Source organism: Melospiza melodia, chromosome 9 (assembly GCF_035770615.1).
Source record: "Melospiza melodia melodia isolate bMelMel2 chromosome 9, bMelMel2.pri, whole genome shotgun sequence".
In the NCBI taxonomy this organism is placed as follows: domain Eukaryota; kingdom Metazoa; phylum Chordata; class Aves; order Passeriformes; family Passerellidae; genus Melospiza; species Melospiza melodia.
Window position 1 is genome coordinate 5,700,179 of NC_086202.1, and position 26,681 is coordinate 5,726,859.

The following is a 26,681-nucleotide window of genomic DNA, read 5'->3' on the forward strand; positions in this document are numbered from 1 at the left end:
GTCAAATGCAGGAACTTTTAAAGCTGTTCCTTGGTATTTTTTTTCTCTTCCCTTGAAACACCTCTCTTTTGCTAAGCTGTCATCTGTGAGTTTTAAAGATAGCAGAACCCCATCTACAGCAGCACCCATCACATGAGTCATGGTAGCTATGCCTCAAAAATCAGTTTTTATTGACTGACTGGGCCTCTGGTGCCAATATGGAAACCTTCCAACCTGTAAGGGGCCGGCTGTTTTAACACAATTAAATACAGCCAGGAAGAGGGCTGCAAATGGAAACATGCATTAGCCATTCATAGTATACAAGCCTCTCTCAGAGCCCAGCAAAGTGCAGCATCCCTGCTTCCCCTGCTTATTTAATTAGCACACAATGAAGGCCACTGAATTTCCCTGCAAAAGGTGTTGCGTACTTTGGACAAAAAAGAAAGGAGAAAAGAAGTCGCTTTTAAGTCCAGTCCAAAAAAATAGCTCCTTGACTAAATGGCACTTTTAATAAAGACGCTTCCAGTGTTTGTTTATTTATCAAAAAGCAGTGTTTCTCTCGGTGTTTTGATTTTTATTTCTGTGCACAAGAAGGAGGGGAAAAAAAGGGCTTTACTAAGCGAGTCTTTCAGTGAGACACCAGATGATGGATAGTCAAACACAGAGTCTCCTGTAAACACAGAGGTAACCAAAAGGTATGAACTGACTCATAATTGTGTCAACACAGGTTGCAGACCCTTGGTTTATTTCAGCCTTCCTGTTTTTCACAGATTTCTTTTCACACTACAGTATTTTTTTTCAGACACAGACTCTTTTCAGTACATCTTAGCGGGGTGCAAAAGCACACACGTTTTTACACCAAAATGTGGGCACCTACACACACACGTCGGCTGTACTGCCCCAACTTCAACAGCAGCATTTTCCACCTATTGCTTATGGCTACATTAAACTAAGCTGTGCAGTCCATGACTGCTCTAAATCAAAAAGTCCATCCCATTCCTGCATCCTGCCTTTCCCTGGAGGCTCTTGGGAAGCATCCAGAAGAGAGGAATACAACAAAACCTCAACAGCCTAGTGCTCCAGCTTATCCAACCCTCCAAGACTTGCTGTGATTTGGTTTTTTTTTTTAACCTAAGTGGCAAGACTCTGTCTGATGGAAAATGCTGGGAGGAGGACAGGCAGCAAAGAGGTCTGTGATGAGCAGAACCTACCTGTGTTTGTCCTGATCTCTAAACAAATTGAATTAGGCTGTAGCTTCTCCCTTGTATAAAGTTTAGAACCATGGTTTGGAAGATTGGAAAGATCGTCAAATTCCAATCCCCCTAAAAGACCTTCCACTAAAAGCCCCATCCAACACAGCCTTGGAGGAAAAAGCCTTTCTGGGCTCTTTATTTCTGAACTAGAAAGGTAAAAAGTTGTTAGGGTATGGGCTGAAGTGCAGACACCCCAAGACATTGAATCCCCTGCAAGTCCCAGACCAGCTGAAGGGCCAGGAAAGATGTTTCAGTACATTCCCTGTACCTGCGCAGACATTAGTCTGAAATCCTGAGATCCTTTTAAAGGACTTGCAGAAAATAACAAAATAAGAATGGGCTAAAGCCAGGGAAATTGTTCTTCCTCAGCAGAGGCAGGAAAAGAAGGCATTTAAGGCCAGACTGCAGTGAGCAGCACTTGTTCCTGGGTGTCCAGGGAGCACAGAGCCCAGTAAAGGGATCTTCAATGGATCCAGCCTGAGCACACACATGAAAAGGACTTAATGCTACCCAAGATGTGTCAGACACCCTGCATGAGCCAGGAGAGGTTCAGACAACTCTTTAGCTGGGATGTTTCAGCTTCAGAGATTCACTGAAAATGGCAGAGCCAGCAAGGACAGATAACATTATTCAGGCTGAGCAGTGCCTTATTCCTTGTGTAACCACATCCAGCTCAACTCAGCAAAAATCAGAGTTACAGAACCAGGATTTGGACCTTATTTCCCACTGTAGAAAAGGCAGGGGCTAAAATTCCCAGCTAACAGGTAATTACTGTAGTGACTGAAACCAAATCTGCCCAGAGATCCCACAATGTCTCTTGCCTTGTTACATCACCAAATCATTCACTGAAAAAATAAAAAACAAATTACATTAGGGTGAAGCTGACACACACAAAACCCTCCAGAAACAGCATTTCAGAAACAGAAAATATTGGCAGACTTTATTTTTTAAAGACTACTCATTTTAGGATACTACACCTTTGTAAAGAGAGAACATTTTATGTGGAGCTATTTTCCCCTTTGGAAACCAAGGCTGACAGAACAATGGGGAGAATTGCCTTTGCAAATTACAGCATATTAAGTCAGGTTTTCTTCCAGCAGGTTCTGTACCTTCAGAAATTGGTCAGGCTTTGCATGTTTGTCAACTCTACACTCTATTCTCCTGCCTCTCCTCTTTTCTTTACCTCCCTTTAGCTACAAGAGAAGGCAAAGGAAGAAAATTTTACTGAAGGAGACCATGAAAAGAGTCTTCCAAACATTCCACATATTTCCTCTGCATAAACATGCTGTGGATTTCTAATGTAAATAGTGCCAGGGCACTGTCACTCAGACCCCAGGAGCTCACTCAAGTTAGACAAATTATGCTGCCCGTTATCTCAGTTGTTACAGATTCTTGCATTTCATTCATTTCTTGCCAGTGGCTGGATTTTGTGTGCAGGGGAGAAAAGAAGCCTCAAATGCTGAAGTTAACCTCTTGTGGTGAGACCAGTAATCCTGGGCTTTCCAGGGGAGAATGCAGAAGGAGATAGCTACTGGCCTTGTCTGCCAAGGCAGCAGTCAAAGGAATGCTGAAATTTGGCATCTGTGAGCAGGAGAAAAGCAGTGCTGTGAAAATGGACACTGCAAGCTCCCTGCCAAATCTGCAGCATTTGGCCCACATGAATAAAACAAATTAAGTTAAAATAAGTTTTTTGCTCCATTAAGTTGAATAGAGGATGGTGCTGCTGAGCAAACCTGCCTGGCAGAAGCCTGGCTGCTGCTTCAAACATCATCTCCACACTATAATTAACACTAACTTACAGTCAGCAAGGCTCATTTCCTCCCAGATAAGGAGATACTTACTAGAAGGGAGTGCAGGATGTGATGAGGGGATTCCTTTCTGTTTTTACAGCCACACTGGCAGGGACAGAGGGAAAGCCCCTGTCCCACATGCCAGGTGTTGTCCAGCTGTGAAACCCCTTTGGGTCCTGGAACCTGTGTATGGAACACAAAGGGCCTGGAGGCTGCCAGCCCCATGCCCTGCCCTGCCAGTGCAGCATTCCAGCCTCTCTGCCTGGTCCACAACCCCTTTAGGAACAGAAAATCAGCATTTTTTGCATGGCAGCACCACGGGAGGAACATGCATTGCATGCCCACCTGTAAACTGACTCCCTGTAATGATGAGCAGCTTTAATGCCATTCTAATGAGCCAGTTCTGATAGAATCTTTTATTTATGCTGTGCTTCCAAAGAAGGGAAAAGCTCTTACCTATTGTTCTTCGGAGATCTTCACACTGGCTAATGTGAGGGAATTTCAGGATTTCCTTCCACTTTTTGCTTTTGCCTTTGCGTTTCCCTCCACCCCCTGCAGAGAGAGAAATACCAGGATTAGATGGCTCTGGGGACACAGTTCCACCTAGAGTTTACCTGCCCAGTCACAGTTCTTATGGATACCAATGATAATTAAAGCTGAGACACTGTGGGTTGATGTGCAACAGATTCCTGGAAGTGTTCAAGGTAAGGCACAATGGGGCTCTGAGCAATCTGGCCTAGCAAAAGAGATCCCTGCTCATGGCAGAGGGTTTGCAACTAGATGGCCTTTAAGGTCCCTTCTAAGCCAAACCATTCTATGATTCTATGACACAGATCAAATCTCAACTTGTTTGAACTTAAAACAGACCAAGGAGGTGGCATCTGCCAGAAGATCAGCTCCCTAAAAGTCAGTGGACCTGTTGCCCACCAGGTCCAGCTGAGATGACAGTGCTACCTCCAGCATCACCTCCTCCCCAACCAAGAGCCACTTCACACAAGTCAAACAATCTTGTAAAATTACAGCTCACACCTTTTCAAGGCAGATAACCCCGTTCTGGTTTTGGGACAAGCTCTGATTCTATCCCAAAAAGTGCTGAAAACTGAAGATCTAAATTCAATTCCTGACATCCCCTCCCACCCTCACATTACATATCCTGCCATGGCACTACTGCTGCTCTTACACACTCTGGTCACTGCTGCTTCCACAGGACAACTCTCTGACAAAATTAATAGCTTCATGAGGAAAAAAATCACTTATTGGCTCTTCTTTCTGTTCTGCTTGGAGAGGCTGTGCAGCCAATGGAGGAGGAGAATCCCTCTGGAGATGAGAGCCCAGATGCAGACTGGGATTCTCTGAGCCCTTGTATTTACTGCAATTCAGTCCCTGCACACAAAATCTGATCCACTTGAGTCTATTTTGCATGCACTGGCATGCTGAATGACTAATTCAGAGCTGAGTTAATTCTGTAGTGGGGTTAGTAGAGTCACAATTGCAGATTGAGAGTGTCTTGGGTCCTGCATGACATTACAGGCTAAATTAGGAGAGCACTGACTCAAGAAGTAGCAGACCACCAGAGAGAAAACAGGAGCCTTGGAAAAAAATCACAAGTATTGCTCTCTATGGGGCATTTCTGACCACACAATGCCATCTTTGGCACAGGAGAGCTCCTTTTGAATCTCAGCTTTTATTCCTTTGCTTCTGATGGCCAAAGGTTTTGCCATCATAGAGTCTGCCTTGAATTATTTTAAACTCCTTATTGACAGGAGCTGATTGTATATCTGCAGCATGCAATGTAGAGCTGAGATATCTGCACTGGCCCTGCAGCTTGTTTGGACTTTCAGGAGCACAGCCCTGCTGTCCTTTCCAGGAATCAGGCTGCAGGAAAGCACAGAGAGCTGTGACTGCCTCCCACCACACAGCATTCTGCAATACCGACATACCCCTTGGGTCTGTCATGAATTCTGCTTCAACCCCCCCATCACTGCATCCCAACCACTGCTGCTGAAGTAATTTCCTCCCCATCCCTCTGCCCACAGCATCAGAGAGCTTGTCCTGTCTCTCACCTGAGGGCCTTAGGTGAACTACAAAGCGCTGTTAAGCACTTTGTGGGCTGGGGTGAGCTCTGTGATCATCTGTTCACCAACTTCTGGAGCACATCTGCTCCCAGATGGCTCTGCCCTGGCTGCCAGTGGCCACAAGGGGTTGGATTCAGCAACCCTAAGGGTCTTCATTGGTGTTCATGTCCCCAGAAGCCCACTCCTGCCATCCTGCACAGTGGCTCCTGCATGCCAGGCTGCCACCTCCACTTGCTCCTCCTTTCCTTCTCTTCCAGGGGCATTTTCCTTTGTGCTCCTGCCCTTATGCCTCATCACACTGTACTTACACTTCTCTCCCGGCACCCTCCCTTCACATATCCTCTGGGAAAATGATCCTTCCACCAGGAATTCCTGCTTCCTTCTCTTCCAGTCATTCTCTACGGCTGCATTTTCTTCTCTGAACCATTCTTCCCTAAACTTTTCTTCTCTTTGTGTTTTCCTCACTCTCATTTATCTTAGAATCACAGAATCCTACAATACACTGAGTTGGAAAGAACCCATCAAGATAATTGAGTCCAGCTCCTGGCCCTGCACAGGACATCTCAAGAAACACAACTGTGCCTGAGAGTGCTGTCCAAATGTGTTTTGAACTCAGACAGGTTTGGTCTGAGTTTGGTGCTGTGAGCCCTTCCCTGGGGGGAAGCCTGTCCCAGTGCTCAGCCACCCTCTGGGTGAAAAACATTTTCCTGATACCAAACCTAAACTCCACGTGCCCCTCATTTTTGGCTGCTGCCAAAAGGAGCTCTCAGCTCAAGGGATATATTTCCAAACACTTTTGGACACAGGAGGCAGTGGGGGTCAGCCAGATGAAACCATCCTTTAGGCTAATCTGCTCAACACTGGTGCATCTTCACCCACTGAAGACCTACCCTGTAAGCACTAGAGATTCCAGAGCACACCTGCTTCTCCAGCCACCTTCACAGAAGTCCTCCCCAAAAGGCTCCATCTTTAGCGACATCAAGCAACACAGAATACTGCAGAATAGCCCTTTGCTCTAAATGACAGCTCTGAGATTTGTGCAGAGGTGATATGATCCTGCTAAGCTGGGCCAGAACATCTTTAAAATCCATTCAGTATAAAATATGTATTGATGTATTTACATGGGATGATGTATTCCTGACATTAAATTCCCATCAAAACCAGGGAAGGGCTCTGTGGCCCCCCGTTACAACCGTGATCAATACAGCCAGCATGTTCCCTTCTCTTTTGTGGCTATCCTCCAAAAATAAGCAGCCTTGCCTGATGAATCATTTGCTCTTAGCTGAGCGTGAAGCAGCGTTCCTGCTTTGCTTGTGACGTCTTTATGTTAAAGATTCTGATCAAGTGCTTTAATCGACCTGACCTTTCCGCTCCCAGCTCTTCTCGTGGAGCCAGCAGTGTTTGCTGCCTCCAAACGTTAACTCTGGGGGGGTTTGAAGGACATAATGCACTGAGACAGCTGAGACACACAGTAAATTGTCTGGCAGAGCTAAAAGCTAAAAGGGGAGGTTTCTCTGAGCAGGTCATGCTGCAGGTTGCAGAGGGAAGCTTTTCACACGTTGCCTCAACTGCTGCCTTTGCACCCTCTATTCCATACAGGAGGATTTGCACTCTTCAAGGCAGCTCTCAGGGCAGGACTTGACAGACAGGCCATGTTTAAAATCTAAGTTCCATCAAGCAGTGTTGGAGGGTCTGACTGCTTTAAAATTTTGCTGTGCTGCTGACAACCAAAGGTGAGCTGCCAGCAGCAGCACGAGAGCTCAGCCCCGCTGCCTTGCCTGCACTCAACAACTCAGCATTTGCAAGCTGAGGGCTGAAGCTAATTCTCTAACATGTCAACCAGTCCTGCAGGAAACAAAAGCATTTGCTCTACATCCTATCTACTGAAAAATACATGGCATTTTTCACATCATCTTGTGATGCTGCATGGCAAATCTAGCTCTGATCTCTGCTTGTGAGGAGAGAGACATAAACAGAGGCACACATGTAAAACATCTGCCAGCAGGAGTTACCCTTATCTAAAGTGCCTACCTTTTTTTCCTCTCCATTATTCAGGATATACTTACTCTCCTAACACCAAGGGGAGACAGGAAAACACCCGCATATTATTAAGCCAGTGAGATATTAAGTCAAAATTAAATGAGAAATCAGAGACAGAGGACAGAAGAACATGATGCTGAAGAAGCCAAGACTTTGAGCCTGTTAATTCTGCTAAAGACAGCACCAAGCCATGCTCCTGCTCGGATGACTGAAGATCATTTAGAACACAGAGTAAAACATTGTTGGATGAATTTTATCCAGCACCACATCCATAGCATATTCCATTTGTTCCTTGTGCCACCATGCAAGGTGGATTTTAAGGATGGACAATCTGGCTTCCTACTGCTGCTCTGTTCTTGGCCAAGTTGATAAAACAGCAGCACATCCCATGCTTCCAGGCCTGGCTAATCCAAGACAGCCAAGTATTTAATGCAATTGTATTAACTGCAATCTAGTTTATCCACAGATCACGGGAGAATGACTCCAGCTTCCATCTTCCCCTTTACAACAGTACCTGGGTTGTCACCCAGGGCCTCCCCAACAACAGCAGAGAGCTCTGTAGCCTCAGAATGCAAGGCCTTGATTACACAGTGAAAAAAAACTCCAAAAAAATAAAAGTCAGAAAAATCATGGTTAGTGTCCTGTTTCCACTCACAAGATGTTTATGTTTCTTCTCTTCTTTCTCTTGCAACCCTTTCTCTGCTCTGTCCCAGGGAGGTGTTTGAAGCCATGTTCTCTATATGGAATTGCCATATTAGAGTAAGGTCTGGCCAGTACAGGATGGTCTGCAGGCAGCTTCAGAGGAAGATCCTGGAAAGCTGTTTCTGAAGTACTTGAAAAACATTAAATTTGTTCCATATTCTGTTAATTAGATGTGGCTAACAAAACATGAAAGTGTGTGACTTCCAATCAATTTCTTCTTCTTTTTTAGCATCTGTGCTACTTAGAATCAGGCTGTTCTTATGATCCTGGTAAACGCCCTGCTCTGCTGAATGCCCTCATGTCTCATGTGGGTGTGAACACCAAAGATTAACTGTGTATTTGTGAAGGAAAAGAATACTAATTTTAATCTTGTTTTCCTAGAGCGCCTTGTCCTAATGAGACAGCATGAATAAAACTTACCGGCCCATCATTTTCCCCTAGGAATTTTTCATGTCTAATACATTCAGCCTCTGAGGCAAACAGTTTCACCCTTATTAGACCTGTTTCATGTGGAAGTTCTCCCAGGTTCACTATTCTTCTTTCCTATTAGTTCCACCTACGCTCAGCTGTACTAGCAAATAAAACCAGCATGTTTTTAAAGAATAAAAGACTGCTTGCTCTCTGCCCTTCATCCTGCCTCTCTCCTCTGGGGATAAAATCCCAGGAACCCTGGTTTATTCTGAAAAGATCTTAGATGATGCTCCTGATTTAACCTGTGCTGACAGCACTTACAAAGCTGTCAAGAACCTCTTTATGCATCCCCTCCTGTCAGCCCAAGGAAAATGCCATGAGTACGAGGGATGGATTTCCAAGAGCAGGTGGGTGTCCACCATGGGGGGCAGTGCCTCTGCAAACCAGTCTCTTTTATCAGATACAATAAAAAGTCCACTGCAGGCCCTCAGAAGAGAATCCTGTTACACAGCCCCTCTTATCAACGCTAATCTGGTTTTATCTCCCGCAGCCTTTTTTCATGAGCGCGGCTCTGGAGAGTCACAGACCGTGATAAGGGTTTTGTGCCCATCTCTCCTGCTGCCACAGCATATTTGCTCAAAATGCTGCTACAGATACCTAAGCCTGACAACCACTGTGTCAAACACCTCACTGCTTCTTGGGAATGAAGAGCAGATGTGCTTCTGTGCAAGCCTCCAGAACCACATTGCTGGGAATTTCACAAGCAAAAGCACAAGCAAAAATATGATGCCAGCTCCAGAGGGAGAGCGTGCAAGAGTCAGGATGGCTTTGCAATCTGAGGGCAAAATATTTTGTATACAACTGGCATCTAAAGCACCATTAACCTTGGCTTACAGAAGTCAGTGTTGATAAACACTTACTGCCTATGATTTAAAGAAGAGGTCAGGTAATACTGCAAATACTGATAAGAGGCTGAAACATGACTTTAACAACACATTTTTTATGTTAATTATAGTAATAATAATAATAATATGCTTTAGTAACATCTACTGCCCTGAAGGGACAGAGAAAGCTAAGGGATTAGTCTTTGAAGACTGATCCTCAGGGCTTTACTATCATATGTCAAGGCCATTTTGTTGCTCCCCTAGGAATATAAAGGAGTCTGCACAAGCTACCTGAATGCCTGGTCAGAGCACATTGAAAGGACTTAACTAAACTGAAAAATCAAGCCTTTAATTTCTGCTCTAAGTCTTAAGTAGGCATCCCAGTTTGTGGCATTCTCCACACAACTCTGCCTACATCCTCCACTGGATATTTTTAATGCATCTTTTGAGATTATTTGAACAAGTTTTCTTTGGGTTTTGTGGGTCAGTTCACATATACTGAGTTTACATTTCACTGCTATGCTAACAGAGAGTTGCCTGGTCACAAATTTCCCTGGATGCAGTTTAATTTCCCCCAACATAAACACCTATAGTTTGTCTATATGGTGTCTCTCTCTTATACCTTGTATTTAACTGCATTTTGTTTATCTGCAGCTGATAAATGAGCAAAAAGAGATTGTTGGTTTTTATATCATGAACAAAAATAATCCAAAATATACAAAATCTATGGAGGATTTACAATCTATTAAAAAACAACAAACAAACAAACAGTAAATTGAACAAAAATGAAGCCAGCTATAATCTAAAACAGTAAAATTGAGAAGAGCCCAAAATTTCAATTTCCTATTCTTGACCTCAAAGTAAACAAGGCTACTGGCACAAACCCAGGCATTTTTGTTGGGTTTAGAATGCACTACCATGTACTGGCTGATTCAACACATTTGGGGGACTGTCTGGGGACTATTGAGAGATTTTCTTCATCAATAGTGTGGATAACAGAAAAAAAAATTGTAACATCTCCATATCAATGATTACTATGGGAGACCAAGCTTTTGAACAGAGTTGTTGAGAATCAAGGTTATTACCCTGCTGAAAATATTAAATCCCTCAGTGGACTTTTCCTCCCAACTGCAGCTGAGACTGTATTTCAAAGTTCTACAAAATTCTGATGTAAAGACATGAAACCATTTCACTGTGATAACATTTGAGTCATCTCAGTTCTCTAACGTCAAAACATTATCATAGAACATATCAAATAGAGTGCTAAGATATCACTGGAACAAAATGGGGATGGTAAATTGACATTCTTTACTTTTTTAAGATGATGTTTCTATATTGTCAATAAGAAGGTAGAAAAAGCAAATCATCTTTTCTCTTAAGCAGACACTTTCCTGCAAACCCTTTAATTTTTGACAAAACTTCATTCTCTGAAAGGAAGATTCTTTTGTCAGAAATGTTCTCAACTGTCACATGCTCTGAAGTACACAAGAATTAAGCAAGGAACGTGGTCTCCCCATAGCTGAATGCTTGAGTGACTCTAAATTCCCACATTTCTTACCAATTCCCTCGAGTTAATTTGCACAGCTGTGAATTGCACTGACTGTAAGAGACCTCCTTCCCATTCTTCCAAAGGAAGAATGCAAAGCCCTGCTCCAGAAATCCTGCTTGAATAGGGCTTGATAACATCTTTCCAGGAAGGAACTCCTCTTTAAGCAATGCCTTTTAAACTTATGACCTGTTCCATATATTTATTACCCTGTTTAGCAACATGCATGCAAGCTACCAACCAATCCTCCAAACCCAAACCTGCAAATGCAACGTGGGGTGGTCCTGTGCATGGTCAGGATGATGATTTTTGTGGATGAACAGCTCAAATGCTCTCAGGGCTGGCTCCTAAACCCAAAAGACCTTACAGGGACTCCTGGATCTTAGTTAGATACAGAGGTAAGTGAGGAGAAACCTAAAAAAGCTCTGCTGATTTGCTGATCCATAATATGCAGTTCTGATGTTTAGCAACACAACAGCACTATGTGCAACATCAGACAAGCAGGAGGATTGCAAGGAAACCTGACCCTGGTACAGGTAAATACATGGGCTCAGCTCTCCTGAAATATAGGATGCCAGTTCCCCAGTTCCAGAGGGAGAACATGCAAAAACCCAGCCCTGAGCAGGAAACCATGTGGGTTCTGTCTGTCCCTGTCAAAGAGCTGTGTGGGCTTTTTCTCCTGCAAATAGTTCTGCAGTATCTAAAAAAATAACTTAGCCTCTGTGTTCGTGACATTTGAGTCTCATAAGGAGTATTTCTGAGCTGTGGGGAGGAGATCCAGCTGGAGGGGAGGTGAGAATTCAAGAGTTCCTATCAGCAGTCTATAGCCAGGCTCCGAGAATTATGTTCTATTCTGGTTTTTTACCCTCATCTAAATAAACTTACCAACAAGACTAAAGAAAAGAATTTTTGTAGACATCATGAAAAATTAACAGCTTGAGACTAAAATAATAGCTTGCTTTATTAGGCCTGGCTGATTAATCAGTTCCATCAAATTGGTAGAATTGGTAAAGCTTTGAGATGTTCTGACAAGAACCCAGAAATCCACGTTAAAAATGGTGCAAATTAGGCTGGGAACCTCCTTAGTACATGTGTATGGACTGTACTGCCAGATTTTATTTAGGGGAATTTCCCTTCTGTGACACCTTTTGCTTCCAGAGTCAGCCAGGAAGGAAAGTGCAGCATCACAACATGTCTCACACTAGGTCGTGTTCTGTTTGGGATCAGGACCAGACACATTTTTCTTCACCACAAAAGCAGATAACTACCATCCTCCTTGCTCCCCGTGGTCAAGCAACACACTAATTTCTCAGACATATTCAAAAAACATAAATTAAATGCTAGATATATGAGGAGCCTTCAAACACACCATGGGGGCAATGAGGAGAGGAAACCTCCAATGAGGTGAAACCTGGTTACAACAAGCATTTGCAAATTGCACTGACTGACTGGCAGAGGGGAAAAGGTGTGGGCACAAGCACTGATTTGGAGGAAGGGGATTCTGTGTGGATACCAGGGAAAGCTGTAGGAGGGTGCACAGCACTGATGCAAAAAGACATGGCCAGCTTTAGGGGAGACTTCCCCCTCCCTTAGCTATAAAGCTTGGCTTTGCCCCATCATCTTGTCCAGCAACGAGGTACCAACAGCTGCTTTCTGAGGGAGGTGCTGCTAGATCCCCCCTGAAACCACAGAAAACATTCTCTTCAAAAAGCACTGACAGCCCAAGCTGTGATGGCAGCAGTATTGTCTGCGTCAGCTTTGGGGATCATTATTGTAAAAGGTTACAGAAGGGATTTAGGTTAATGGAGGTAATCTGTGATTATCTGATGCAACAGATTGCTCTGCCAGTGACTCATTCCTTCTGCCACAATATACTGTGGGCTGCAGCTGCAAATAGAGAGCAGGATGGAGCTGGCTCCCGAGCTAAGGCTGTCCCTGTTGTCTGGAGAAAACCCTACAGGAGGGGGTGCCAAGGCATTGCAGGTGTGTGACAGCCTGGCACAGCCTTGCTGAGGGGAGTGGGCTGCAGAAGTGTACTACAGTCACTCACTCGGGGGTGTTACTATAGCTACCAGTTGAAGGACTCAACACAAAAAGCAGAACTTAAAAAAAAAAAAAAATAAAAAGAAAAGAAAAGAAAAAAATTAGGATGTAGAAGACAAAAAACAAGGGAACTTGCAGAGCAAAGGCAGAGGGTTCCTCTGATTAGCTAATGAAGCGCTTCAAAAGCAGTGAGTGAAAAATGAGGCTTGAAGGTTGCATGGTGTAAGCGTCAGATGATGCAAGCAGCTGGCCCAGCTCGGCTGCCTCTCCCACCCACCCACCCACCCGGCTGTCTTCACAAACACAAACCAGAGCTCTGTGCCAGGCGTGCATTAACTATTTCCTCATGGCTCACACAGCCCTGCACTTCCACTGGCTCTCACTGCAGCCCTGGGGCCAGAACTACAGCAAGGTATTGATTTGGGCCATCAGCCCCCTTGAGAGCAGCAAAGATCCTACCACCAGGGACCCCAGGAGAGAGCAAAAGCCAAGTACTGCCATAGCCTGGAAGATGCAGCAAGAAGAATAAACAGCACCATGCACCAATCCCACACCTCCCAGTGGAAAGCCCCTGCCTCTGGTCTGGATGCCCAAGGCAGCCCAAAGCACCAAAAGCTGCTGCAGCCAGGGATGGGCACTTCTAATATGTACATAAATCTAAATAAATGTATGATTCCCACTCACATGCTTTCCTGAGAGCCAGCTGCTCCCTTTGCTTGCTGTTATCGTCACTCGGAGATTAATGTCACTGCCTGGGACAGCTTATTAGCAATTTTTATTACAAAGCATACACATTTGGCTGGTGGTGGGCAAGAGCTAAGCCTCAGAGTAAATAAAATACCAGGACAGCCCAGAGGGAATGACAGAGAACAGATATCTGTGGGGTCTTTACCCTGGCTCTGAAAGGCAATAATGGCAGGAGGTCAGAGATCAGCGGCTTAATTGTCCAGTGAATTAATGGTGACGAACGTCTGTTTCCCCTCTTGTTAAAAGTGACACCAGATATTTCAGAGAAAGCAGAAGCACACTTGGCTACAAAGGAATGTTTTGAAGGCTGAGGCTGAGATTGTTGCCAGCCCCAGCCTGTCAGAGCAGCGCAGGTCAAACGAAGTCACTGTAGGAACTGCTGCTGACTCCAGCACAAACCAGAACCTTCTGGGCCCAGACACAGATTACCCTGCTCACTCTGGAAAGAAACATTGTTTGCTTGTGTTTAATAAAAAAGTCAGATCTAGAGCTTTGAATATGCAAACATAAAAAATAACAAAAAAAAAATTTAAAATTAGAGGAGTGTGAATTGCACCATAAAAATCAGCCTGCGCTTGTTTCCTCTCATTTTGAAGAAAAATAGAGACCAACAAGGAAAAAAACAAACAGAATATATTAAAAAATGCAAAAAAAAAAAAAAAATCTGTACTTCTTCCCTCTCCAGAAAATGTCCCTCTTTCATTGTCCTGCACAACCCTGATTCAACAATGCATCTCTTAATGGAAATTGTCATCATGGGAGGAGTAAGGAAACTGGGAAATGCATGGGGACCACTTTCACCCAGTCAGTGACATTTTCTGAAGCTGCCTAATACTTTTCTATTGAAACAACTTCCACAGGGAAGAATGAGGTCTACTTATTTATTTTCTTCTAGTTGCTCAATCTCAGTGCAATTCAGATTTTCATGTGTAGCTGTAAGAAGGAGGATGAAAGCTTCCCTTTGTTTTAAGGTGGTTATGTTAGCTTTGAGCTGTGGTGAAAGAGACTGCAGGACACATCTTTCCCCTTCATCTGAACACACGTGGACCCCTCTGGTGTTTAATTTAATCTTCACAAACAAGGAACAAGCACTTTCTGAATATTAAAAAACACAGTGTCGACCTACCAGTCAGTTTTTGAGAAGCATGATGTGACTTCTTACGTGGCAAGTAATCCCCCTCATTAGGGGACATGCTGATACCTTTAATTAACAGCGGTAACATATAACACTGTTAACAAGGATGCCTAACCCTGAATTAGGTGACTGAAGTCTAAGTATTCTTTCAGCAGTGTTTTCTACAGAGGTCATGATGACTGCAGACAGCCACACTGTTTTTTAAGTCAATCTATGTGCTCAGTCTCTGGCTGAGCTAATTATAATGGTGCCTTTAGCATCACTGCCTTTAAGTGTCTGCCAGCATGTCCCTAACAAACCACCAGGTTCATGTTTTTCTAGCCCAGACAGAAGAGTCTGATTATCAGCTCAGAGTTCATTCATCTCCAAGGCCAGGCTTCCATCCCACATGAATCCAGCTTGCTGAACTTCAATTACCAATGGAGAAGTTCATAACAAGACATCATTGATCAGTGTATTTGCTTGCGTCCTGCTGCTGCCCCTAATCAGTACCTGGGGGAGGAATGCTGCTGGATCCTCAAAGGCTAAAAAGACTTAACATGGTCCTCAAGGGCTAAGGGAGGCATCTGGCACAGCATTTCCAGTGTGAGGATGGTCTGACCTTCACATGGGCACCAGACAGCGGTCCCTGCATGCCCCATGGCCCCTGTCCCCTCCCAGCTCAGCAAAACTAAGAGAGGGGCTTTTGACAGGACAAAGGAGAGAGGGGCTTTTGACAAGACAAAACTAAGAGAGGGGCTTTTGAAAAGACTTCTGAAAGGCCAGTGAGCTGCAGATTTGGGAGGGGCAGTGGTCAGGGAGCAGCCACACAACCTGTGACAGTGCTGGTGGCACAGAGCACAGCACGACAGTGCCAGGGGCATGACTGGGTATAAAGCCAATTGCATGGAGTGTGATTCTGATAAATGAGGTCTGTGTACTGCTTGTGTGGCACTTGGAGTCACTCTAGAGCTGAACAGATCTACAAGGAAGTCACAATCTCTGCAGCAAGATGCACTTTCTGTCCAGGTGTTTTATGGAACTCATTTTTTAGGGCTTGCTGTCATCATTCCTTGTCAGATGTCAGGGCAGAGAAAAGAAATACAGCCATTGCTTTAGACAAAATTCTGATTTTCAAACTCATGAGAGAAAAACCCCAAGCAGCTGGGCAGAAAATCCCAGCCTCCTTATCTCACCCAGCTGCCCCAGTGACGCCACATGCTCTGCACTGTGCTGAGCAGCACAGCAGCAAACACTGATCTTTGTGTCTAAGCATCTAAGCCCAAGTGGCCCATGTGCTATTTTAGCACCTCCTGGGACCATTCTGGGAGATAATGTAATTAATATTATCTTGGTGACGGCTATTTACCACATCCCACTGGGAAACTGCAATCTGTGCTCGTGGAACTTGAACCCAATTAATCCCCACTTCCTACCAGTTTCAGGTGTCTCCTAATTTGAAGATACATTTACAGACAAAACAGGTCAGTAACTCTTCCCAGCGAGCCAAACAGCATCTTAATCACTCGTGTTTAATAGGAAACAAAGGACTGAGCACTGATAAAGTTCACCATTATGCTTTTGAGGAAAAGAAAAGTGACTACAGAACAATCTGATAACAGGAGAATTTGCTTCCTGCGTAACTCGATATTTATAAACCCTCTCAGCAAGGGGGCAAAAAGGAAATCATTTCAGCTGGCTGGAGTTAACATTCCAAAACACGATTTGAAATGACAACACACACAGGACCCCAGCTGAAAATAGTGCTTCTGGGAAAAACATGCAGAAACAAGGGGAGGCAGGCAGGCCAGGGCTCCTGGCACAGGTCCTCCAGGTGACATTGCTGCACCTTGACAGCACAGAGCCACCCTCAGCCTCCCCAGCAGCAGCAGGGCACAGGTGCCAGGGCAGCAGGTGGAAGCAGGATTGTCCTGGCTGTGCTTTCCATCTCTGATGGAATGACTGGATTAAACAACCTCCGTCTGCAGCAAACATGCAAGTGCCTCCACAGGTATGAAGATATGGGATTTTTTTTCATGGTAAAGGCTAGATTTTCAATCTTACTAGGATCTTCAGTTATTTTCTATGCTTTTCTATAGTTAATCATCTTGAAATGCAGGCTGTGGTTGCCCTAAAACCTGTCTGAAGAGCAGAACTAGTTCTCAAACCCAACAGCCTCAAGTCCAGCACCTACAACTCCAGCTGATTTTATGGGGAACCACAATTCCAGCAAGCCCTTCAACAGGCCCCTTGTGAGAGGGAGAGATAAGGACCTGCACTGAGGAGTGCCCTCTGCACAAAATTGCAAGTACAGAGTATTTCTGGTGCAAGTGCTGTTTTCCAAGGTTTCCTGGTATGGAAGTTTTTCATGAGAGTATACCATGGGAGATGTGGAAGAGTGCTTACAGTGAGAGTAAAAATAAAAATAAATTATTTGCATTTTATTACTAGAAAGGCAATGTTCTAAATTATTAAAATTATCTCCCAGAGGCACAAAAACAATTTTGGGGGAGGAAAAAACCCAGTAGAAGGTACACCTATTTTGTTTCCCCTTTTCCACATTAGTAGATGACAGTCATTTGCACTTTGCTGCCTTGGCTTCAGATTATCAAGTAAAAGATTTCTGAGTTGCTTTTAAAGTACATAAATAAAAATAATAAAACCAACACAAACCTTGGCTTTTCAGCAGTGCCCTCTACTTAAAAGACATAAAAGCATTTTGCAAACAAAAACAGGGAAAGCTTTTCCAGCTAAAAGACTCATTTTGCCCTCACATAAATTAGCATGACTTTTACAGTCGTGTTGAGACACTCCACATGTGCAACTGGGAAAAGAAATTATCACAGGCAGTTTAAATGCTCAGCTTTAATTAGGAAAAAGAAAACCAAAATAAAACCAGACCCATTCTTCTTGAAAAGTTTTCCAGCTGATATTGTCAGAAGACATAAGAAAACTAGGGCTGCTAGATGCTAGCAGGAAAAGCATGCATAAATTTGCTTTAAGCTGCTGAGCTCTGGAAAGGGAACCCACACAGGTGTGGATCCCCTCCATCAAAGGGCTGGTCACTTGTCCAGGGGTTGCACATCACCTTCCTGCAGCTGAGAGAACAAGCAGCAAAAAGATCTGCTGAGAGCAGCCTGACACTCGCCCTTTACCACACACGGAGCATCCAATGGCACGGGTGTTTCATCACTTCCACTGCTCACAGGACAACTTAGCATTTGCTTTTCTGCACTGCCTGGGGGCCAACAAATTCAGGACCTCTTTGTACGAGGCAACACATGAACACAGATCCCATCTCCAAGAGTTTGCAGCTGGGTAGAGCAGCCAAAAGCACTCCCCGTGACACGCTGGACCCGCTGCTGTCGCTGGGGATGCTCCTCTGCCTCCAGCAAGGGTTAGGATTTCATCCCCTGTGGCTTCAGAGGGTCACAGCTTTCCCACTCATCAACACAATTGCTTTCTGAGGAAGGCCCATTTTTCAAAATGGGGTGGTATTACTGAAAAAACATTAAAAGTTGCCAGGAACGATCAAGGGCTGTAAATGCGCTGTTGTCCAGAGCTGACTGCATTACAAACAGATTCAATAAAAACATGATGATGGAAAGAACATTGAAAAATTAAGAGCAAGTCAGACCAGGTGTTTCCCCTCACTTTCACCCTGACATTTCTTGTCTTTCTGTCTTCTGCCCATCTCTAACATTTCTAGCATTAATGACTTATTTTATTTTCCAATTTTGTCCTCTTTTCACGTCTTGTTGACTATCAGCCTCTGAGGACACCTTCTATTTCTGACCTGTTCCAAACTGGACTGTTACCCCTCCACATCCTTCCTACTCTTGAAAGCAACCCTAGGAATAGGGGCTGGGAGCCTTTTGCTCTTCTCTCCCCTCATTTCAGGGAAATGCCTCTAGGAATGGACTGCAACAGGCATGCAACAGTCTCTGAGGAATAAAACACAAGGGATTTTCCATCTGAAATCACTTGCCACAGGCCTGTTCAACCTCTTCAGGAGCTGACACAATTGAATAGAAGGAATTTCTGGCAATTTGCTCACACACACAAAGGAAAAAAAAAAGCCAAGAATAGCACTTTGGTCTTGTCCTGAAATCCAAGAGAGATACAACAGCAGATGTCTTTCATCTATATGACCTTTTCCACTAAGACAAAGAGAGACAGGATATTAAATCACAGTTTAAGATTTTTATGACTCTTGGCAAGCATTTATTTATTATGGGTTTGTTTGTTTTGGGACTTTGTTTTTAGGCAAAGTGTTATTTTTTGTACTTTTCATGGAACTCCAACTGAAATACCATAAAAACATCTGAGACAAATTTCTTTTGGGTGATTTGCACATTTTCAAAGTCACAGGCTGACTCCCCTTCCAACTCACACTGCTCAGACCAGTGTGTTTAAACCAGAACAACCATATGACACGAGAACAGCAATTATTTTTCCACAAAGTCATGGGAAACCTTGCTGGTATGTGCCATCATCATGTGAGGGGGACAGCAGCAAATCCTTTAACCAGCAGATCTAGATCAGAAAACATGCTCAAAAGCTGTACCATGAAAATTCCTCAGCGGCTACAGTGGGGAACACACAGTGACAGCAAGACACAGCACGAGGAATGTGAGAGAAAACACAGATTAATTGCATTTCTCTTCTTAATTTGCTTACACTCTTGAGGGGAGCTTTCCCTTCCATGCTCAGCTTACCTTACAGATGACCAAGCAGACAGGAGGATGGGGATGGCACCAGGAAAGACAATCCAGGGGAAAGGACATTGACCTCAGACCCTGGGAGGATTAGTTTTAAGTCCTTCTTCTAGCACAGATTTCTCACGTTATTTTAGGCAAAGAGCAGAGCTGTGTAAACACCTTGTGAAAGTGTGATCACAGGAGGTGGCTGAAGCAGACACAGGTCTGTTCACCCAGCCAGGGGCTGTTACCCCTGGAGAACAGCAGGTTTAATGGGCTGTGCCCCTGATTCACAGCTGCTGAAACTCCCCTTACCCAAAGGGCTCTGATCCCTGCCTGCAGGCTCATCCCACCTAAAGCTCCACAGCATCTCCACTCTGAGCCCTTCATCTTGCCCCCAGTCAGCTCCCAGCACATCACACAGACCCAGAGCATTTCCTAAGCCTCCCTTTGATATTGATGGGTGTAAATACATTAAAGACTAATACATTAAAGACTAAAGAGAAGCCCTAAAGCCTGATAGAAATTTTCAGTGAAACATTTTTCCCTCAGAAGGCACCCATCAGCCAAAAGTAAATGTTTCACAGATGCGTCACTTCTGATAAGATTTTATTTTTAAATGTAGGAAATTCGAAAGGTCCTCAGTAAGATTAAAACAGTGTTTCAACTTCTGATTCCGAGCTATTTTACCCCCTTTAAAATATGACATTATATTTTATTCCTTTATTCACAAGGAATAAAAGAATAGGATAGGATAGGATAGGATAGAATAGAATAGAATAGAATAGAATAGAATAGAATAGAATAGAATAGAATAGAATAGAATAGAATAGAATAGGAGATGTTGTTACCATTTATTCCCAAATAAAAACATATAGGCTGAGCTCAAACATTTTTCCTGCTCGGATTTATTTCACAGCACATCAGAAATGTTTGTATTCCCTTTGTCTCAGAATAGAAATGTTTTCTTGAAATTTGGGAAGGAAAACAAACAAACAAGCAAAACCCCAAAACAGGACAACAGAGGAACCTTTGGCCTTCAAAACCTCCCCAAGGCCCTGAGCTCTTGCAGTCGTGAGGGCAGGTGAGGACAGGCTGGAGCTCTGCGTGTTCTTTCTGAGTGACTAAAACACGACATGGGCCAAATGCAACCACATGATACTTCCAAAACGAGAACACATATGGCTGAGCATTTCTGAAAAGTCAAAATCTGCTCGCTCCGAAATCAATGGGCGTTTTACTCCTGACTTCTTGGAAGCAGGGTTAAGTCAACACCGGGTAAGACGGGAAAATCCCAATCAGAGATCAAGCACAGCGTTCCCCCTCAAGATTATTCATAAAGAGTGTGCAGACGTCATGAGAAAACAGAAGGTGCTACAGTGCTGTTATTTTTAAGCTGAGGGTGAGAAAATAGGCAGTGAAGCGTAGAGCAGAACTTCGTACGTTGCTTTGTCACCAGTCTTGTTAAGGAGCTCGGGGAATTTATTTTAGGGAGAAAAAATTCGTAGTTATTTCTGCTTCTTCCATTCAGAACAGACTTACTTTTACATGAACTTTTACAGGGTTTTTTTGAATACTTCTGTATTTTCTGAAGGTATTTCTTTGTGAATGCTGTTTTTCTGTGACCCGCCCCATTTTCAGAACCACGGAAAATGTCCAAGAATGCTTCTTTAAACTACCTAGAAGGCATCAGAAGTTATAGTCAGAATTTAAATCAGGTCCTAGCTGCCTGCAAAGCTCTTGCAGAATTGTGTCTTCCTTCTCTTGCAAAGAGCAATCAATTTGGAGAAGCTGAGGCAGTCACTGAAGTGGATCACAGGGAGCCTCTGTGCACAAAAAAGGGAGACCAATTCTAATCATCAGCATTGCAGGACTGTAATCCTTGAACTCAGGCATGAGCAATTATCAGTGTGAGAGTATAATTTATTCCTTGTAGTCAGCCACAAGATGGATATCCCATTGGGCACCAGTTAGATTGTTATACTCATTTTAGAAAGCTTAGCAATACCACTCATCATGTATGAAACAGCACTAATGGCAGGCAGCCTGAGCCATCAGATGAGTTTAATAAAGGGATTCACTAAGTTAGCCCTGCTCTCATCATGCAAGGGGGGCAGAAATCCTGGCATGTAAAAGGAAGTACAGCAGCTTCTTGGACTTCCATACTGAAATCTTCCTTTGCTTGAAATCTCTCAACTGACATACACACCCTCATTCATGCAAACTTTTAGAGTATGCTACTCAATTCACCAGAAGAAAGGAAATATAAGAAAAGTATAGGATTTCAACACCTTAGATCCACAGCTAATCTAACTGACAGCACACAGGAATAATCCTGTCTGCATTATGATTAATAAACCTCACACCCCACCTGTCTGACAATCAACAAGGGAAAAACCCAGAGACTCCTCTCTGTATCTCCCAGCCAGGATTACAGCCCCCATCCCAAAAAATGCACTGGCAGCTCAGTTTGTGAGCAGCAGAGCCTGATCCAGCAGCTGGGACCATCCCAGGATGACGTTCCCCAGGAGCCATCCCTTCCTTCCCTCTAGCTGCTTTTCCCATCCCAGAGCTGACCAGCCTGTTCATGAGGCTGGACAAAAGCAGCCACTCAGTGTGGCTTGGCCAAGGTGTAAAATATCTCAGACAGGAATTTGGGTTTGCTCAGCCCAGCGCTCCCAGGCGCAACTGCGACACCCGCAATTAGGGCTTGCGGAGAACACACATCGTTACAGCTGCACCCTTGGGCATTCACCAAAAGAGAGATTTGCTTTTCTAATTGGCTCAATATTTTGAGAAGGTAAATGGTGAATAATAACAGCCTCGGCAGGAACATGAGACGGGATGAAAGCAACACAAACTCCCCGTTTACGCTGCCGGCTTCGTGGCGTGAGCCACATGTTGATTGACTCGCAGCCCTGGGAGGAAAGTGTCCAGCAGAAGACATCCCTCCTCCCTGCCAGCACACCTCTGCTGGCTTTGGTCACCTCAGCTGCCTTTTGGCCTTGGTGAACCACGCTGTATTTCTGTGCAGCTACAAACCTCATCTGCAGAGCGATAAGCTCCCCGCGGAGTTAGGAACTCGCTTCCCTTATTGCAGAGAAGAAATAAACAGTTCTTTGAAGGGAATGGCAGTGTTTAATTTGCATGGGCTGGATACTATTCCAAAGTTTAAGCTAGGTAAAATGTTAATTTTCTGCAAAGCACTTCTACAGCAAAAGCAGCTTTATAAATGGAATTTGATAAAAACAATAAATCTTTTTTTTTTTTTTTTTTTGCAGAGGTTCTTAAACCCCTATGCTCAGTCTTCACAAATACAAGGAAAAAAATCAAAACAGCAACATCCATCATGAGGTTAACTACAACTGGTCACACTTAACCTCTGATAATTTAGCCATGAGGAGTACCTTTTGCTCATAAAAGCTGCAGCAAATGTAATGCAATCTATAAATATCACTGAGGCCACTGGTGGCTGAGCTGTGGAGTTTAACCTCTGGCTTGCTGATTCAAATGTGCTGGGCTCTGAGCACAGTGTGCTGCAGCCTGACTGCTGCCTGGGTTCAGGGCTGACAGATGTCCCTTCCCAGAGCTGGAGAGGGGGATGAATGAATGAAAATCCTGCACACCATTCATGGCTGCCAAAGAGCTCATTTTTAAATGCAACCGAGAGTGGCATCCTTCCACCGCCTGCTGATACAGCTCCAAACGCTTCTCCTGCACTTGCTCTACCTTTTCATTTTTCTATGCATGTCATTGTTTCAAGTCTTTTTTTTGCTTTTGTGCAAAAGCCTAGAGCTTTCTTGCCTCAATGCCAGGGACATAATTCTGCTGTTTGCAGGGAGGAGCGTGACCTCAGTCTTCTGCTCTCCCCGAAAGAGCGAATCTTCCATTGACGTCAAGGGCTCTGCACACAGAAGGGAGGGAGATAAGCACACTGGAGGCAGGATCTGCTTCGTGAATGAGAATTCTGCTGTAGGAATTTACAAGCCTCTCGCAGTCTCCTCTCTTGATTAAAGCCGGCAGGATTATTTCACAAATTCAGCTGCTGAGCCCTGGCTATTGGGAATCTGTCTCACACAGGGCTCTCTGCTGTTAGCCCAGCCCGGCTGCTCAGGCAAGCCAAAAACCACCATTATCTGTAAAAAAGCATGTCAGACATAGAGAGGGTTGTGTCAGAGGGGAGCTGCTGACGCCTCTCTGTATGGCATCTCACACCTGTGAGCTCTGAGGGGCTCTTACAAAACCTGCATCCTGCTTGTGCTGCAGATTTTAAGCAATATGGACTTGTGGGTTAAATGAGGGGGGGGTTATACCCAGCCTTATGCATTCCCTCCCTGAAGGAGAAGATGGGGCTCAGCACAGATGAGCTCCCTGTGAGTCAGTGGCCAGGGCAGGCTGGGCAGCACAGGCAGGGCAGGCACACTGGGAGCAGGGCTATACCAGCTGAGAGCCCCTGCCCACCAGCCTGGGCACGAGGCCACCCCAGAGTGACACTGCTGTTCACACGTCAGCAGCAAACCTGGGCTGTGGGGTCAGGGACCTTTGGGTCATGCTCTGCCCCATGTGCAGTCCAGCCTGGGGTCAGCAAAGGGCTGACAGTGTCCCCTGCCACCAGCTTCTCCTCTGCAGTGGAGCTCCCCAGCCTCACTTGGCTCCTGGGTCCTCTGGGACACCAGCACTGGAAGCAACCTTGAGCTGCCCTGTTTACACACAGCACAGCACCCTGAGAAACACCCCCAGAGAGGAGAGAGGACAGCACTCAGCACAAACACCAGGCTTTTGGGCAAAGCTGCTTACTGCAAATACCATTACAACAACACAAACCAACAGCACAATCTGATTACACCGTGGTGTACATTTAACCAGGATTATCTGATCCTACATTTGTGTGCAAGCTTTCCCCTGCTCTCACGCACAGGGCTGTTTCTTATTTATTTTTGTGCTGTTTTGCAGTGCAAATGCTTGGTTATGATTTACCTTCCTTTACCATGTTGCCACCTCTGCAGGTGTTGCAGCTGTAAAGTGATAATGGCTGCACATCAACAGCAAGTTTTGATCACAAGCGAGAGAAAACACAGGTTTGAATGGATGCACGAATAATAACGAGATGCTAACTTTCTGCAGCAAAATCTGAAAGGGAAAGGAATGCTGTCAGTGTGTCAGCAATGCAGCCACAGATCTTCATGGCTGGACTGTTATACCTGGTAGAACACTGTGGTAGGAACTTCTGTACATGAGGTTTAGCTAGGACACCTGAAGAAAGGGATGCCCCTCTGTGCAGATGGTGCATCACTTTACACAATTTAAGAAATATTATTGACTGTACATTTAAAGCCTGAGTGAATCCTCTCTGTGATCTCTGCTGTGACACCCCAGCACAGCTCACCCTGCCCAAAGGCTGGAAGGACTGGGAAGAGGGGCTGGTGTCTGGGCTTATGGGTGAATCATGTTCCACAAAGCAAAAAACAAAACAACAACCAACAAAACCTCCTTGTTTAAACAAAAGGTAAACAGTGTGAATGAAATGTGAATGGACAGAAAATGATGAATTTCCTTACCAGCTCAGCCTACTGCAGGGTCAAAGCTCATTCACAAATGTTTTGGTATCACAAAGGAAGAACAAGATACCCACTTACAGCCAAGACCCTCCTCCTTTCCTGTTTTCCTGCAGCCCCAACAGAGCAGGGCAGGTATGTTAGAACAATATAGGAAATGATCAGCTTTGATATACGTAAGACAATGCTGATGTGGTTTGCAGATAACTCACACAGGCAGCTGCAAGTTATTGGTTAAGGTTCCCCAGCCTTGATCACAACACTGGGTCATTGTTTCTGCTTGATACTTAACACAGCAACCTTTGAAAATGCCTACTGAAGTGTTTAATATGGAGCTGGGGAAGAGACAAAGGATAGATCATATCCTGACGTTCAAGATCTCATTTTCTTTTTCTTACTCTTCCTACGCAAAACCCCAAACTTTATAATCATGATAGTAACCAGGGTTTTTCAAAGTCTTCCCACAAGAAATGGGATTCTCTGCCAAAAGGCTGCAGCAGTGAGTTCCCCAGATTGACTGCTGCTGTGTCCATTTTTTATTTTTTTCAGCCATTAGGTATTGCTTTATACCTTCCCAGCATATTAGGATTATAATTAGAAGTCAAAAAAAAACAAACAAGGAAAAAATATGCTAAAGTTTCAGTATGATTTTCCACAGTATTTTTTCTATTCTCTAGTTATGTCTTTTTTTTTTTTAATTTAAATAGAGCACATGTGAACTTCCAAAATATTCCGATCAATTAAATTAAGGCATTTCTTCCAGTTCTCCTTCTTTTTCCTCTCCCCTTAGGATTTCAAATAAATTGCTGGTTGTCTGAATGCCAGGGGAAATCAAGAATTAAAATACAGAGCCATTCAAAACATCCTCAAGACCGTAGTCTGACACTGTGGTTTCTGTCAGCGACCACACTTTCATCTTATTGGGATGCCCTTGAAAAAATCTCCTGCTGTCGGAAGCAAAACCTGTGCCCAATTCATGGAATACATGAATGCAGCATCAACCCTCACAGGCCAAGAAATTCCAGAGAGACCACACGGATTAGCTGTGATAACATCTTTTCCCATAATATTGAGCGGCGACAGGAATAAAAGACCAATGTTTTTAACATTTCGAAACCTGGGGCCAGCCCCTGAAGCAGGGCAGTGTGTGCACCACTGCAGGGGAAGAAGCTGCCCAAAAAGCTGGCTTGTCTCAGAGTCTGCTTCATGTATGGAGATCTCAGGAGGGCACAGAGCATTCACAGGAGCACAGCATCGTTGCTTTGACACTTGCTCTTCTTGTACCCAAGCCATCAGACGTGTGCTTGAGGCACACCTGGGCACAGCAGCCCTTGGAATGTTTATTTCCTCAGGAAGGGATCAGCACAATGCAGATCCAGAGAGGAAAAGCTTTGAATCCATGTTGTAACCACCTCCACATTTTCTTTCTGCTTAAAAACCCCCTCAATCATAGGTGAGATCCTGTTTATGCAGATGGTGACAGCTGGAGGGACAGGGTGTCAAACAGGCTCCTTGTTGATTTAAAGAAATCCCATCAGTAGCTTGATTGGTTACACTTTTTGTATTCCAAGCACAGTTCTTGGCAGGGTTTCCCCCAGCTTCTCTCCTCACATGTTGGCCAGTGCCATGGGATGTGCCCACTGAGGAGTGAAGGCCACGTTTGAACAGCCACTACACAGAATAAAAAGCTTCAGAGGGCAGAGCTGCCCCCCTGGCCCTGCTCAGGGACTAGCAGGTATTGATCATGAAAATCCTCTCTGTGAATCACAGGAGTTTCTTAGGCCTCCAAAAACCAGATGTTGAAAGTCAGACTCATTCTCTCCTGTTGCCACAAACCAAGCT

The 26,681-nt window shown here is 44.4% G+C and overlaps 1 protein-coding gene across 1 annotated transcript in view; it reads right to left on the reverse strand.

Moving 5' to 3' along the window:
- GRK5 (G protein-coupled receptor kinase 5) overlaps window positions 1-26,681 on the reverse strand; it is a 156,199-nt gene that overhangs the window by 90,922 nt on the left and 38,596 nt on the right. The window contains exon 2 of the mRNA XM_063163111.1: window positions 3,479-3,574. Within this exon, the coding sequence (XP_063019181.1) occupies window positions 3,479-3,574 (96 nt within the window). The remainder of the gene's footprint in view (window positions 1-3,478; window positions 3,575-26,681) is intronic.